This window comes from Corvus brachyrhynchos, unplaced genomic scaffold (assembly GCF_000691975.1).
Source record: "Corvus brachyrhynchos isolate BGI_N302 unplaced genomic scaffold, ASM69197v1 scaffold115, whole genome shotgun sequence".
Lineage (NCBI taxonomy): Eukaryota > Metazoa > Chordata > Aves > Passeriformes > Corvidae > Corvus > Corvus brachyrhynchos.
Genome location: NW_008239553.1, coordinates 15,096,759 through 15,113,477, shown reverse-complemented (window position 1 = coordinate 15,113,477; position 16,719 = coordinate 15,096,759). Strand labels below are relative to the sequence as shown.

The following is a 16,719-nucleotide window of genomic DNA, read 5'->3' as shown; positions in this document are numbered from 1 at the left end:
TCCGGGGGGTGCAGGGGTGCAGCAGCGGTGGCCAGCACTGGGGCGGCCGCTGGAGGCTGGCGGGGCAGCACCTCGTTCTGTGGTGCCTGCCCACCTCCCGCGATGTGCTTCGGATGGTACGGGACAAAATCTGTGCAAAATTTAATTTTCAGTTACATTATTCCCAGTACTCCAGGGCAGTGAATTGTTAATGTTAGGAGGCAATTTGACTAAACACTTGAATTAGTACTAGAGTTCTTCTCTGGCTGGTGTGTTTTGAGAGATCAAAGTCTGTTTTCATATAGACATGTGAAAACGCCCGCCTTGTATTTTCTGACAAACTATTTTGTTTGTAAAGGACCAATAATTTTTTGGTTAACAAAAGTAATGTAGAAAGACTAATTCCTTTAACTGTAGTTACTAACCAGCTTAGAGTAAAATAATTGGAAAATATGTATATTTTATGTTATGCTTACTTATTACTAATGCTTATCTGCCTGTACAGGTACACGGGTGCCCTGTTGGAGGAGGAAGCCCTGAATAAAGCAGCAGAAAATGGATTGTCTTCACCAGAATTTTTTGAGCTTTGCGTTTGGTTAGGTTCCCAGATAAAGTCACTTTGTAATATGGAAGAAAGCATCACTGCAACAGATGGTATATGAACGTTAATTTACAGTGGATTTAGACCCATATTGTTCAGCTAATAGTGAAATTACAGTGTTGAAGTTTACAAGAAAGCTGAAAGGTAGCCAAACCCAGGCTGCTTTTGTGTATAAGCAGCTCTTAGATTAAGGACTTGTGTGGTAAAGACTGTTTCAAAAGGGAGAAAGAAGGTGATTTGAGGTGGCTTTAGATATATATACGTAAATGTAAAAAGTACATTTGCACCTGCAATCATATTTTGATGGCATAAATTGCAGTGCTGGGTATTTTCGGGCTGTTGATCCAATGCAATATTCCAGTCAGCACCATGTGTCGGCACGCGAGGTGCTAGGTAGCATTGCCTGATTATTTCTGTCTAGTGCTGGAATTTGGATGGGTTTTTATACTACTTTTGTTTTCACCAGAAAAGTAGTGGAACTAAAAACAATCACTGAAAATAATGAGTTCATGACTCCTGTGACTTCTTCATCAGAAAATCACGCTATTTAGTAACATCATTCCTGTTTTCACAGACTTCTGTAGCATTACCTCATTCAAAGCACGAGTACAATATACTATTAGAAGCCATGTCTGCTTGTATGTAGGACTTTTTAAAGAAGAATGTTACTGGGGTGGTAGGTGGTTGATCTTTGGACTGTTGAAATCTGCAATTGAAGTGTATAAGTTAAAAAAATTAGATTGCCGTTTGATGTTTCTGTAAAAAGCCATTAATTGTGCATTTATTTCCATAGGTGTGAAAGATATAGAGAGCTTCCAGCTTGAAATTAGTGGCTTTCTGAGAGAAATGGCTTGTCCGTATTCATCATTGATATCTGGAGACATCAAAGATAGATTAAGAGAGAAAGAAGATTGTCTTAAACTCCTATGTAAGCAATAATAATTTTTCCCATTTATAATACAGTATTTTAGGTGCATGCTTTATTATTACTGTACAATTTACATTGAGGAGTTCTTTATGTGTTTTTAAGTTGATGTGTACAGTTGTTACATCCTAGCTCAGCATGCATCAACTCACTTGTGCAAAGTGAAAAATAGAGCAGCATTAGAAACCTGTTTTAGCAGAAACTAAAATTTCTTTTAAAAGTATGGTGCAACCTACTGAGGCCTCCTGATCCCTCTCTTGATCCAATTGTTCCAGCTCACCTAAACTGAGACCTTGTTTCCTGTGTTTGTGAGGGATCTCAGGGCAGCTTGAACAGAAAGGCTGCACAGTTTGAACATGCTGAAAGCAGAATTGAGAGAAACAACGTCTAAGTTTAAGTTGGACTTGGACAAAGGAGTGGCAGCAGGAACCAGTGTGATAACATGAAACTAGCCAAGGAATTTGGGGTCTAGTGGCAGAAGGGAGTTGAACAGTTAAATGCAGTGTGTAGACTGAAGGTAGGAAGTCAGGTGAGAGGAAATTGAGGTAAAGAGTAGGAAACTGATACTGACCTGTTCAGAAGAGAACTGAGAAAGTCTCCGTTTTATCATGGTTATCTTACAAATGTATATATTGTAGCTGTACTGAGAATGTGGATGCAGAAATACTTAAGCGTCTCTAAATCTGCCATTATGGTGCTTTTCTCTCTAGTATTTCTAAGTACAGAACTTCAGGCTTTAAAGATACTGCACAGCAAGAAAAGTAAGGGCTCTCATTTGGAAAAGCACAATGAAATTATTCAGGAAGTGCAAGCTATTTGCGATGCACTGGGTCTGCCAAACTCCCCATCTTCTGGTATTCCTCCCTTGTTAACCAGCGTGGAACAAAAGGTATGGGCTTTTACGTCTTCTCTCTGTTGCTAAACTGTAAGCACTATCTCTGTAAGCATTGATCCTAGAGTTGAGGCCTAGCAGTCTCACCCATAAAAGCCCTATCTGACAAGTGCAAAAGAATTTTAATTCTGAAAGCCAGCTTAGTGTTTTAAGTTAAACTGTTTTGAGTTGAAGTATTTCAGCATTTCCCTGAGGTTGCAATGTACCTGGTAAGACGTACTTTGCCATGCAAGTTTCAATTATAAGTTTTCCTCTTACCCATTCAAATGTGCTGCAGCAAGCAGAAGACTTTGGGTAATAACTGATTGTGCCTTTATATACCTGTAGTAATTTCTGGGATGTATTTAAATTTAATATCCAAAACTTAAATTCTTTTTAGTTTATTAATTTCTTAATTGCAAGTATGGTTTTGTTGGTGCTATTGCCTTAGTTGCAAAGAGGATGAAAATGCCTGAATTGCCAGTATTCAGTGAATAAGCCCTGTTAAACCTTATTCAGCAAGATAGTTCTTTCCATGGTGTCCCTCTAGGTTCTAACTCATTTCACTGATGTGATCCTTAGTCTGATTTCCTTGCTGCAGAATGTAAATAGGCTCTTGAGGTGGAAGTTACCTTCTTTGTCAGACAGATAAAAGTTTTGCTCTTCATCTCTCTCTGGTATCTGGGGAGAGAGTGACCAATCCCCCCTTAAGGGTAGAATAAAAACTCCCTCTGCTTCTGGGTCTTTGAGTTTAATAATTTTACATGATTGTGCTTCTTTTTTTTCTTCTTCTTCATCAGCCAGTGGGCAGTTGAACATTCAGAGAGTTTGGGTAGGGGGCCTGTTACTTGCATGGTTTTCTTACATCTCTCTTCAGCATGACAAGACAAAACCTTTAATAGGTTCATTTATAAAAGGCATCACCCAGGGGCAAACAGACATGACTATTCCTACACTATTAACTGTGCCTGATACATTTAGTTCTAAGGAAATCTTTACATCCGGTAAATATTTTTGAAGGGATGAAAAAACAGTTTTCAAAAATTGTTTTCAAAAAGCAATGTTCTGAGAATGAAAATGTCAGAGTTACAGCTAGTAACTAATGGTTTGAAACTGGCCTGATTGTGCTGCTCTCCCTCTATGAGTGTTAGCTGTGTTTACATCCATGTGTGTTTATAGGCTGCAACCATGGCTGGTGGCCTTCCTTGCTCAGTTCTTTGCTTCACTTCTCAGGTACAGATTTAGTTTCATCCCATTATAGGGATAGGATTCCAGTTGTGCAGTTGTGGGACAGCAAGACCAGACCTGGAGCACCAGTTCCTTCATACACACATAGTGATAGTAGAGCATTTCCTTTGAATTATTAGACAGCTGGTATCTGCTGCCTTTTGCAAAGTCCAAGATTTCCTATCCGATAGGATCACAGGCTTGAATTGTGCATAGTGTTGGCGTTCCAGTTTGTATAAACTGTTAAACTTTCAGAAGTACTAAAATGAGCAGAATCTTAAAAGCATTTTATCTTTGCTTTTGGTTGGGTTTTTATTAATAATGCTGCCTGGACTATTTTCCAATAGTTCTCAGGTCTGTCAGTTCCACAGTGGTTATACCACTTTTACTCACTTCAAAGTGTAGAAAGGTGGCAAAACTAGTTCGTTCATCTTCTGTGACTCCAAATTAATAGAGTAATTTGTTCTCTGTGCGTTTCATCCCTTATAAACAAAGGATTTTTTCCCTGCCTTGCAGGAGATTTTGTAGCATTTCTGCTTTGTGTTTACTTGTCCTTCATTACTTTAATATAGGACAAGTTTCGAGTTATATTTGCAGGGAGCAAGAGTTAGAGACCTACATTTATAGGTATAGCTGCATTAGAAAGGTGGTGCCACCAATTAAAGTTCATTGGCTTTGTAAACATTTTTTTAAGAGCACCATTTTGTTACTTTTTTTATATGCTCACAGAAATTCACTTGAAATGATCCATTTATTTTTCCAAATATTTTTTGGCTTTTGATTTAGTTAGGTTCTGCATAAAATTGCACTGTTGATGTTTAGTCATTCATAATGTCATTTATGTCATTCATAATACAGGCTTACATACTGATCTAGTATTTTTATTTAGTGTATCTGCACATGTATCTGCAGCATTTCAACATGTCTACTCTTTGTCTCTGTCCAGCATCTTCAGCATTGTCAGTAGCTGTGGGAGTAGTTCTGAGAATAGTTTGGCTGTGCAGCAGCAACCTACCAAAGGGAGAGATCACACACTGTATTTTGGTATGGAACATTAAAACATTTATTGTTTTAAGTAATTTTCCAGCTTATTTAAGAGACTAGTATAAAATCAGGATTCCTTTCTTCATTCAAAATGAGTTTTATAGTAGCTCAAACTTTGAATATACGATCATAGCAAGTATCTTTTCCATCTTCTGTAATTACCTAGGGTAGTGGTTATCAACATAGCCACTGTGAAAATGTGAGAGAACAGCCTTCTACCTCTAAGTGTATTTTATTCTATTGTATAATACTGAAAAACTGATAGTAATTTTTCAGTTGTTTAAGATGCTGTTCCCTTGTAAAGTATATTTACAAAGCAGGAATCTAGGAGTCATTCTGAAACGTAGTGCCAAAACCTCCATAAATTCTAAATGAACATTGATGAAAGATTCAGAAAAGTTTATGCCACTGTTGTGCTTTGTAACTAGTGCTTACATCTGGCTGTTTTCCAATCCAGGTAGTGTGAATTTCACACCTAATTACAAAGTGACATTCTAATACTGTTTATCTGAAAAAACTCTTAATGTGATATTATTTAAAAGACTTCTGAACATTTTTGCCCGTGTTATGAAAAGTACTCTGCTACTTTTCACATATCAGTAGAATGAAAAGAAGCTATAAAGGGCTACCAAACAAACTAAGTCAAAATTAAGCTAACATAACACTTAAGTGAAATGCTAGAAGAATTTTTTTTTTTTACATATTTGGGTATACATCCTAGAATTTATTAATATTTTAATTAATGTATTACATTTAACTGTTGATCTGTGGTAATTTTATGGATGTAATGGTGCCTGGACAGTAAGTATTAATGTAACTGCAGGGAGCAAGACAAAAGAGTTGTCCTGTTCACCAGACATCAGGGTCAAACAAAAATGTATTTAGAGTTAGATAAATACTGAATTTATCTGCAGGTATATGAAAGAGAGGCTTAAAAATATTTTGTGCTTAAGATTTTAGGTGATCTCTCTGCAACTGTACAGTTGTACAGTACACCTGATGACTAATCAGGGTAATGTTCTTTCCTCAAAGTGTTGATATTTTGACTTAATAAAATGACACCTGTCCCCAGGTCAGGTTTTTTTCAAAATCTCAAAAAACCCTGGAGGTGCATTCATACGTGATGTTTGTCTGTGCAAGAGGTATTAAACGTAAAAATTACTGTTTTGACAGATGAGGATATTTAATAAATATATTGAACATGATAATGAAATGTGAGCTAAATTTTTTTTTCAGTAGTACAAAATTACAAAACAAATGAGAAATGTCGTGTTCAATACATAAAGGTACACTTCATTTGGTAACAGTAGAATAACTGTGTATTTTTATGAGCAGATTTTGAAGTTGGTATTTTTGTCTCACGTTTTATTTCATTTTATATTTAGAGAGTGTGTGAACTTTCGAAGCAATCCCATAAATTTCTAGCGTTACCAAGGTCATTGATTACACAGTATGTCAAATAGTCAAATATTCTTGTCTACATCTAGTTCTAATTATTTGGTTTGCTTTTTACACCTGACTGTGTAAAATCTTTAGGATGATTTGGCTGTTAGAATATGTTTTATGTTTCTTTGAGTATGTTTTCAGTGCTCTTTTATCTGGGCACTGCTTTTAGTATTGTTCCCACTTATATGTGCAGGCTTCTCTTTAGGTTGTGGTGTTTTTTTGGACTCCTGCTTATCCTTCTCAATCCAGGGCAACTGCTGTGTGTGGGAATATGGGTTATAACATAGATGATTCTCACATCCATTGTATTCTTGTCCTTTGGCAGACTGTTGTGTGTCAGGGTTCTTGTGTTCATACCTCTGTCATCAGTCATAGCTGGAGAACATATTCTGCAACTGTAAGGCAGCTCATCTTATTTCACCATTATAGCAGTAGAATTTCCCCATGAGCCCTGCTGATGGGAGTGAGGAGCAAGTGCAGATTCAGTGTTCTGAATATGACTTTACAGTGTGTCATAAGCATAGACCAGTTCATCAGTGAAGAGATTCCTCCTTAACTGTTATTGATTAGTAAGGCTGTACTGGATAAGAATTACATTGGTATTCTCTTTTAACTTGGAAAGAAGAGGCTGCAGAAATTTGGGGCTGGTTTCTCAGTCAATAAAGGATTGTTTCATTTAGCTGCTCTTGTTTCTTCTAGTTCTGATTTTCATTGATTATCTTCCTTAATTGTTCTCTCTAAACTTCCTTTCACTTTTCAGTTCATAGAAATCAGGAGTATGCAGCGCTGATCGACCTGTGATGGCAGAATGTGTGGCTTTTGTATGTGGAGCCCAGTGTTGCATTTATCTCTTTGTTGTCCTTGCAGCTGCAAACTTAAAATAATTCTAGCCTCTAGATAGTATTCATCATCACTGGTTTTCAGATCTTCTTTCACACTCTAACTGTGAATTATATTGAAGATTTTATTTTGTTGTACTGGTTTTTGTTTCAGCAGCTGGTCTCATTTTGATAGACTCTCTTCCTTTCAACCTTTGAGGTAATATTTCTGACCTCAATGGTATATGAATAGACACCTCTTGCCCAATAGAATTTTTAATTAGTCTGCTGTTCATTCCTTCTTCTATACTAATTACTGATCTGTTCATCTCTTGCTGTCATACTGATCTTATTCTATTGCTGATTATTAACTTTAGATTTTGATTCTTCAGGCACTTATTTAAATTCAAACATAGTTTGTGCTTAGGTATATTTGCACTTTGGAGCAGAATATGACAGGCACCGTGTACGTGCTTCAGTAAAAAAAAAGGCTACATTCAGAAGACAGACAGACAACCCTGGAGTGCTTTTTGTAAAGAAAATAAAGGTTGTAGAGAAGCAAGAATTATCAGAGAAAGAGGAGTGTTGGGATCAGTACGGTACATGGAACTGAACTTCACCCTTATTGTAACCTCTTTTGATATGAATGAAATATAACAGCAGGGAATATTACAGTAATTAGATGGCCACTTTCAGATACTACTAGGCTGTCTTTTGTGATAGAGTCAAAACACAGTTTTCCCTTAGTTTGTTCACTGCACAATATATTTACCTGAGACTTTTTCTGGGATATTGTGTTTTTAACCTGCCATAGTGCTGCCCAGCAGTGATGTAAAAACAAAGAACAAAATACATACATCTTGGTTTTCACACAGAATTTGAGATCAGATTTTTTTCTTCATATATATATATAAAAAAAAATCGAGATACTTACAAAAATCCTGACATACACTCCTGAGAGTTGATTTTCTGAGTATTTCTTTTAACAATGAACTGAGTGCTCTAGAATTTGATTTCTGACTTCTGGGATTTTTTTTCATAGCAATCACTAGAGATGATATTTCTGTAATATGTGACACTCAAAACTGAGCTTTGAACCATGCCTCTGTAACAAATGTAGTGCGAATGCCTGTGTGCTCACATGAAGTCTTACAATCCTTGCAAATGTATCTAATGGCTGTCCCCAGCTACAGGTTTTACTGTAGATTGTGCACCACCTTAATCCTTCCTTTGACATATAAAAGAAAATTAACTCTAGTTTTACTTGTTTTGCTTGGTTCCCCATGGTTATTTACTAAAGGAAATGAAGATGTAGTTCACTCACTCAGACTGGGTACAAAACTTGAAGGAACAATAATATGCATGCAGTCAACTCCAGCTGAAAAACCAGTTGGCTGGAAAGTTATGCACAAGTGTTTTGAGCATTTTTGGTAATGGTTTCAGAAGACCTTTGCCAAAGGAAGTTCACTCAAGAAGAGGAGGTAGAGGTTTCTTGTAATGAGAGAGGAGAATGTGGTGGTGGTTGGAAGACAGAGCATATTTCACTTCTGATTATTGAGAGCAAGAACTAGCGGAAGAACTATAAGCAAGTTTGATTTGGAGTGAATGTAGAAGTTTTAAACATAATGTTAGCTGGAGCCACTTAAAGGATTAGAATAAAGTTAATGAAAAACAATGACTGCATACCTATCATATCTCCTGCCTTTCTTCATAGCACCCATCACCAGATTTTTTGTAGCCCAGTGTAGCATTTGGCAACAGAACTCTGAACTTCCTGTTGTAGTTACAACACTTAGGTATATGTAAAATTAGTAATTTAACTAGTCTTACTTTCTGTTTGCACTTGATAAATTTGCTATATAGATACTGTTCTGTTGATGGGAAGAGAAGTGATGTGCCATAAAATATTTTTGCATAGAGGCTGGTCATCTTCTTAAAGTATTCAGGAAATCTTTTTAAAGTCGATCATAAGCCAGAAGATGTGTATCTGTTTTCATGAGTCTGCTGAAACAAACATGCTGTGTTTGATCTTCCAAGTAACAAAATGAGGTTGTAACAAATTGTGCTGAAATAAATCTAAATATTTGTGTTCTGAGATGTATGGTTTTTTTTCAGATAAAGGACATTCTCTCAAAAGTTAAAAATAACCATGTGGGGAAATCACTGCTAACAAAACCTCTGAACTCTGACCAAGTGGTAAATAAAAGTTTCTCCATTTCTTTTCTCCATTTAACAGGATGGTCAAAATAAATGCATATGGCTTCATTTAACTTTGCATTTTTAAGGTCACTGTTCTATTGCTAAATATTAATACTAAAATTCAGTTGCTAAATACTAACAATGATAATCAGATACTTCCAGAATTGACATTATAAAACAGACCTTGTGTTGATTCATTAGTTGTTCAGTTTCAAAACATTTTGTATATATGTACTACTGTAGCATTACATAGATGCTATGTAGTTTATAGTAGTCAACTTGGGATAGACAACTTAGTTGATAAATGGGATTAACTTTGAATTGACTTCTATAACTTTATATATTTGAGTGTTTGAATTTTTTATTGTAACACTGCAGGAAAGATTGGAAAAAATCAATGATGCTCTTTGCAGTGAGTACGAGTGTCGACGGCGGATGTTAATGAAGAGGCTCGATGTGACTGTACAGTCTTTTGGCTGGTCTGACAGAGCAAAGGTAAAACTTGATGTACTTTTTGCTTCCTGTAGGTGGGAGTCTGCTACAGTTCTCCAAGTCTTCCTACAGAATATGCATACCATGTAAATACACAAATAAACTTCTATCACTGTTATCTTTTTTCCAGCCTGTTTCTCATCCCAAATATCCAAATATTTGTAATATCCAAATCCTAGGTATTGAGGAAGGGGATGGATTTAACCAGGTGGCACAGCCTATCCTTTGTGACTATAGCTTCACAATTAGAAATTCTAGCATCCTTTGTTGGGGTTTCTCACTTTATATTTAAAGTTCCCATCTCCCTGTTTTCTGTATCTAACACCTTCCAATGAAGTAAACTAGGAGGGAATTCAGCACTTTTCATGCAGATGCAAAAGTAAGACAAACACTGGGCCTTAACATAGATTGGGTGTAAAACGTGGCTGCTCATGAAGTCTGTGCGGTTACAGAGACTGCCCCCTATCTTGGATTCAGTGCTGCTGGATGAACAGCCGTGCAGTTGAACAGGTTATTTGAATAGTAACTTGTGTGAGAAAATCACACAATTGCTTGTAATCCCTTCAGGTCACTAAAAATTCCAAAGCACTCCTCTCTATTTGCTCTGCAGGTATTGCTTTAATTCTGATAATTTCATTTGTACTATTTCCTAGAACTTTGTATATTAAAAAACAGTCATGATATTTCTGAGCTGGAAATATATCTTGTATGTATCCAGCAGAGTAGGGAGAGAAGATACATGAAGTTTGTAATTTGATGAAGGCACATGTGAGAAGCTGGAGGCGGTAAGATCAGCTTTCCTGCCAAAGGTTTCTGTAGAAAGCTTAAGATGGATAAATCTTAAAATTTGTAAAGCTTACTGAAAGTATGGATTGTCTTTGTCACCAGTCTTTGAGGTGTCACAATTTGTCATTGACACATGCAGAATCAACTTCATGAAGTTCACTAAATATCAGTGCAAGACATGAGTCTGGGTGCTGCTGTGCTGTGTTGGAATGGCTCACTGTTTAACTTTTGAAGGGGTTGTGAATGTTTTTATGCTGCAAGAAAGGAAAAGGGGGGCATTTAGCTTAGAGAAGCCAGGAGATGTCCCTACTTGTGTAACTTCCTTACAGCTGTACCAATACAATTATATGTCTTCAGATTTAGAGTATACTTCTGAAATGTAGTTGAGGTGACTGATGACTAACTTAAGCAGACTAAAACTTTGTCACTTGCTATTGTTCCATTCGAACAATGTGAAAAACAATGAATGCCCTTTTGAAATAGAACAATAGTTTAAAGAGATTTTTGATGATAAAGTAGTCAGATGATTAATTTTCCTGTCTTTTAAAGACTGTTGATGTGAAATATATGCAGTTACAGAAATAACCAAGTTATATACTAATTCAAAATTACATACTATTTTCAATCTTTTTTTTCCCCTTATTTCTCTTGAAGGATGTTCATAACTTCTTTGAGAAGGTTTTGAGAATTGAAAATGTTCTGGCATTGATGTAATTTAGAGAAAGAAACAAATTGTTGTCTTTTTAAGATTTGTTAGCTTGCCTTTTTTTCCCCATCATTAAATAGGTATTGATATGTTTCTCTGCTTTTGATGGTGTGGCATTTTTGGGGGTTTTTTCAGTTTTTTGTAACTTGTTCAGTCCCCAAGAGGGATAAGTTTGCAGACTGAATTGGGTTCACAAAGGATGGAGTAATTGCCTAGGAAAACAGTCTTGTAAAGGTTCAGCACCTATTGTCTGATCTAGCCAATATCAGATGTTTTATTTCACTCTGAAGATCATTCCAAATTTTCCCAGAAAGTATATTTATTTTTCTTTTTTTGTTAAACAAATGAAGCATCAAAGCATGTTTGGAAAAAATCTCATACTCTCTCCTTCTTAGTCTCACTTTTTCATGGCTTACATAAGTGTTTTGCAGCATTGGTATATTTTCAGGTTTTTTCCACAAATTTACCTTACTTTGAAGCTGCTCTGTTTTCATTACATTTAGAAGCGGTCTGTTGAATATGGTTATGGAAAGCTCTTGAGAGAGCAGGATGTACTCCTTAGGTTTTAGTCTGTAGACATGTTGGAAGACATTAAGGAATCTGTTTGATGCCAGTGGATAGAGGAGTTTCTTTTGTAATGGTGCTAAGTTTCAGCATCAATTATACGTAATCAGCAGCACTTTCTGTATAATAGCGCCACCAACAGGAAGAGAATAGGTGATAACTGGCACTATGTTTTGTAAGGTAGTCTGTATTTTCAGAAGTGAAACTTACTGAGACCAGTATGTGGTTTATTGGAAGTCTGTTGGTGTGTTTGATGCCTGGCAAGTAAGTTGTTTGATGTTATCCTTTAGGTAAAAACAGATGAAATAGCACGGATCTATCAGCCCAAGCGCTATGCGTTGTCTCCGAAGTCCACCATTACATTAGCTCACCTTCTTGCTGCTCGCGAGGATTTGTCCAAGATCATACGAACAAGTAGTGGATCAACACGGGAGAAAACCGCCTGTGCTATCAACAAGGTATGGTTTTTGTTTCTGGCATGTGATAAAGGGACATGGGAATTTACAGACCTACCAAAAGTAATTCTGGAATTACACTGGTTTTGCTTGGTGCTTTCATCCATTTAAGAAAGGAAGGTTTGCAGTATTCCAGTAAACATTGCAGAAACTTCTTTTTTTTATCTTGCTGGACAGTCAGTCATGCAACAGGATGAAACAGAGTAGTGTAGATGAGAGGGAACAATGTGGGGGGTGTACATGTGTGTGCAAATGACCTCTTGAGTTCAGTGGAACTGTGCACATCAAAGATACATAAAAGTATTTGTGGTATCAGTTCCTGGGCTAACTTTCCAGGATTGTGTTGCTAGGTTTGTAAACCACCATCTCTAGTTCATCTAGTTGTGTGTTACAAATCACAAAAGTTTCTGTGGAAATGTCATTTTGCTGCAAAGTAAAATTATCTGGTTTGGCTACAGTAATGAAACAACGTTGTGCTGCTTTCTTGTGTGTGGTAAAAGCTGATGCTTGCGAGTAGTGACGTGAGTTTCACCATTCAAATGGTGACTAAACCTGCTTTTATATTGATCCTGTATTTACAGATTTTTCTATTGTTTTTTGCCTCATTTATACCCTTTAATATGTTTTGATCCTGAACACTCTGAAATTTCTTAATTATTGTAGGATCTCAGAGAAAGTTGGGGTTTTTTTCTTGAGAGAACTTTAGTTGGAGTGCCTGGGACTGATCAGGGAATGTTAACAACGATCACACAAAGTTTAGGAAATCTGAAAGCAACAACAAAAAGACCTATTTGGGTACATCTTTGTTCTTCAACTTAATGTTTTGTGTAACTTTGTCCAGTACAGTTTCTCTTTTTGTGCACTGAGTAATACCTCCATAGTCAAGAGCTCTTTTTTTTTTTTTCCTTTTCTTGAAAGTGTTACTGCAGCCTATTGCATATTTTGTTCGTTCCAGCTCTGTACTGAGTGTCAGTAGTTTCTGATGGTAGGCAAACTGGTGTTCCTTCGAGAATTGCACATCAATTTGCCAGTTTGTTTTTTGCCAGCTGATGAGGTTTGAACTTGAACTTTGAAATTTAAGTAGAAGAGCCACATCATAAGGAATCTTTTCTATATGAATATGTATTTGTATATATTACATATGAAGTGTGTATATTGCTTATTGCAATACTAATACTTCAGGTGTGCAGTGTTCTTCATAAAAATTTCACAAAAGTAATATGAGTCAGCTAGCTGCAGTTATTTCTGTTTTAGAGGTGAAAAATGAGAACACTTTCAAGAGCTCTGTTGTGGTGTTACAAGGACAGGAGATAGTGATTCTGCTGTTGCGCACTGCACTGAGGGGCTGTATTTCCTGAAAACAGCAGGCAGCATTTCTCTGTCCACAGGAGAAAATCCTGTGTCTCTTCAAGTTTAACTCTGAAAATCACCAATTTTTCCATATAGGTTCTGATGGGGAGAGTCCCTGACCGTGGAGGCAGACCAACAGAGATTGAACCACCTCCTCCCGAAATGCCTCCATGGCAAAAACGACAGGAAGGTGGTGGAAGAGGTGGCTGGGGAGGTGGTGGTGGTGGTGGAAGGGGTAACTGGGGGGGTGGAGGGGGTAGAGGAGGAGGAGGTGGAGGTTTCAGAGGTGGTGGAAGAGGTGGGGGTGGCTTCCAGGGTGGGGGTGGCTTCCAGGGTGTGGAAGAGGAGGGGGAGGATACCGAAGATACTAAAGTACTGTAAATCTTGACAGAGTAACTGGCAAGATACAGTGGTGGTATTTACTGGTATTAGGAATTTAGGTATGTTGACTTGGGTTTAGGCTAGAATTAAGTATGACCATATGAATCATTTCATTAGACCAACTGATGTTCTCACTGAGTTCTTTTAGTTAACTGAACAGAACTTTTATACTAAAATCTGATGACTAAAGTCCTTGGTTTTCGTACTGCTTATATGGTGTTTTTTATTGTCATGTTATTTAAAGTAAGTCTCAGAAAACGGAATAAAACCCTTTCTAAACAAACAAAAATATATTAATGGTCAGACCTCTCTAATTATTGCATGTTGCGTATCTACTCTCCTGCTCCAAAATGTTGTGTAGAAAAAACAAAGTAGGCCTAAGAACTAGATGAAACCACTTTTAAAAGACTCAAGAATGCTGCTTTTAGGCTTGTTCTTCATTCATAGTTTTCATGTGGGACATACAAATGAATTTTAATTTCAAATGTTAAAATCCTTAAGGCTTTGGTCAAAATTATTCAATTAGATTCGGTTATTCTTGCAGAACTTCACATTAAAGTAACACTGTGAATTAATACTTTACACAGGTTAATCAAATCAGGTTGTTTTTTGTGCTCATAATGTATCAGACACTCATTAAAGGTCGGAGCGTGTACTGTAAACTCATAATCGTAGTGAGTTTTGATAGTGTTTTATTTTCATTTTACTTGTTTTCCGTTATTGGTGTTTCAAAAAAAAAATTTAAGATCAGATTGGGCAGAAAACCTGCAGCTGTCATGTCTGATAAGAATTCATGTGTATAACCTTGTGTATCAGCTTTGAGACACAAAGTTTGAATAAGCTGAGCTTCGTAAAAAAGAACATGACATTTCTTCTTGCCTTTTCTTCTTCCCTCTTTTTTTTTTTAAATTTTCCTCTTCTCCCCTGCCTGCTCTGTGTTTGGGAATCACCAACTGCCTAGTTAATAAGTTAGTAAGACACCTCATACAGCAGCTGCCTTTTCTCAGTGATTTCTTTCTCTCTTACTCTGCCAACCTAAAAGAAGCCCTGTCTTGACATGGTATAGGTGCCTTCTCCCTTACACACACTGTTACTCTAGAAGAAGGAGTGGCTACAGTACTAGAGACAGAAGTCAGCTGTCATACCATCATGGCTGTGTAAATATATGTAGTCAGGAATTAAATTTAGAGCTGTCACTTAAAGAAGTGAGTTTGTGCTGCCCAGTATCTCTTAGATCTCCCATGTTGTAAGGCCACTCCTGAGAACAGAGGTGGAACAGGGGATGATGCCTGAATGTACTCATGACAGCATTTATCAGGGTCAGGTTACTGCAGAGATTCAGGAAGGCATCTGATTAACCTGGTGTGTCTGATGATTAAATAGCACAGCAGACTTGAAGCACTTGTAACTGTAGGCTCAACTGCGGGTTGAACTTTAGGATTTGATTTCGGATTTATGGTCCTCAGTTAGAAGTTCTTTCTGCACAAATTTCCTATCGGTGTTCATTGGTGTTTTGTTACTTCCATAAACATACGTATCACGTCCTGTTTCACTGGCAACTTCGTGCATGAATATAAAGCTCTGCTCCAAATCAAGTTATTATCTTTCAAAAGTTTTTCTCCTGTTACTTCCTCTCTCATCAGTTTGCTTGAGAATGCTGCTTCTGATGCGATAGATACGGCTTTACCTAGGCTTTAGGGTCCCAGCAGGTGCCTGACAAAAAGAGGCAGAAGTTTTCCTTGTTAGAATTTGTTAGCCGGGATGTGAACTTTTGCAATAATGGCTTAATGTCACCCAACTGCTAACACTATAGTTCCTTTGCCAATTTTTTTTCTATGCTTCTTACTGGCTTAAGCCCTTGGCAGCCTCTGCAATCTTTATGGAGAGACCCTCATGGGTCACGTGGGAGCACAGTACTGGTTGTCTTGATTCTGAGCTTGGTTTTTGCCTAAGGGTCTGGGATAGCTCACAAACTGATGACATACCAAATGAGACTGCTGGCCTTGAGTGAAGTGTTGGTCAGCAAAGGAACAGAGAATAGTTTTTTAACAACCAAAGCCTTAAGATTAAATTCTGTTTGCTCATCCAAATGTTATTTTTTGCTACAAGTAAACCAGCAGTCAAGCATGTGACTTCATCAAGGAAATACACTCTGAAAAACAAACTACTTACCTACACTTAAAGGTTTCATTAGTCTTAGGATGCAAGGTTGCACGGGTTTAATTTGGTTTTAACTGCAGATGTGGATGTGCCTTGATGTTTTTACACTCATCAGTCCATCCTGTTTGTAGCAGGCAGGACAGTTCTGAATGAAGTAAATCATCAAGTGAAGCAGGTACATGCCCACTTGAATTGTAACAGTTAAATTATTTCAGTATCATATTTCAATTATATGTATGTAGACCATGTAAAATATGGAAATATAAATAGGCTGGAGATTTTTAATCTGGCCACTTCAGGTTTTTTAAAGTAATTTCAAAATGTGAAGCCAGTAGTTGAAAACTAAAGCACCACCATATTCCATGGAGGTATCCTCTGCTGTCCTCTTGTCAGAATGTATGCTTTTAATTTCTCAAACAATGCAATAACATCATGAGAGTAATTGATTTAAACCTCAAGTTTTGTCTTGAAAAAAAAATATTTTCAAAAATTCTGTTGTAAGTAAAAGATTTTCATATATATGTTTGTGAACATTTTTGTGTTTATTCACACTTAGTGAATACCTAAATTAATATTGTTTTGTTTGTTGAAGAACTGAAAAAAAGGTTGTGGATTTTTTTCAGGTATTGAGAGAGATACTTTTGTTAACAGCTGTAAACACTGAGGAATAAAGTACTGTATTTGAAATTATTGCATCATCTGTGTATTGTGATTT

General features: G+C 36.9%; 1 protein-coding gene across 1 annotated transcript; it reads left to right on the top strand.

Moving 5' to 3' along the window:
* Positions 1-6: 6 nt before the first annotated feature.
* On the top strand, positions 7-16,699 carry FAM98B (family with sequence similarity 98 member B). Its single transcript, XM_017742243.1, has 7 exons — positions 7-633; positions 1,374-1,508; positions 2,216-2,394; positions 9,027-9,107; positions 9,489-9,605; positions 11,949-12,116; positions 13,560-16,699. The coding sequence occupies exons 1-7, from the start codon at positions 432-434 to the stop codon at positions 13,842-13,844; spliced, it is 1,167 nt and encodes a 388-aa protein (XP_017597732.1). The 5' UTR covers positions 7-431; the 3' UTR covers positions 13,845-16,699.
* The last annotated feature ends 20 nt before the right edge of the window (positions 16,700-16,719 follow it).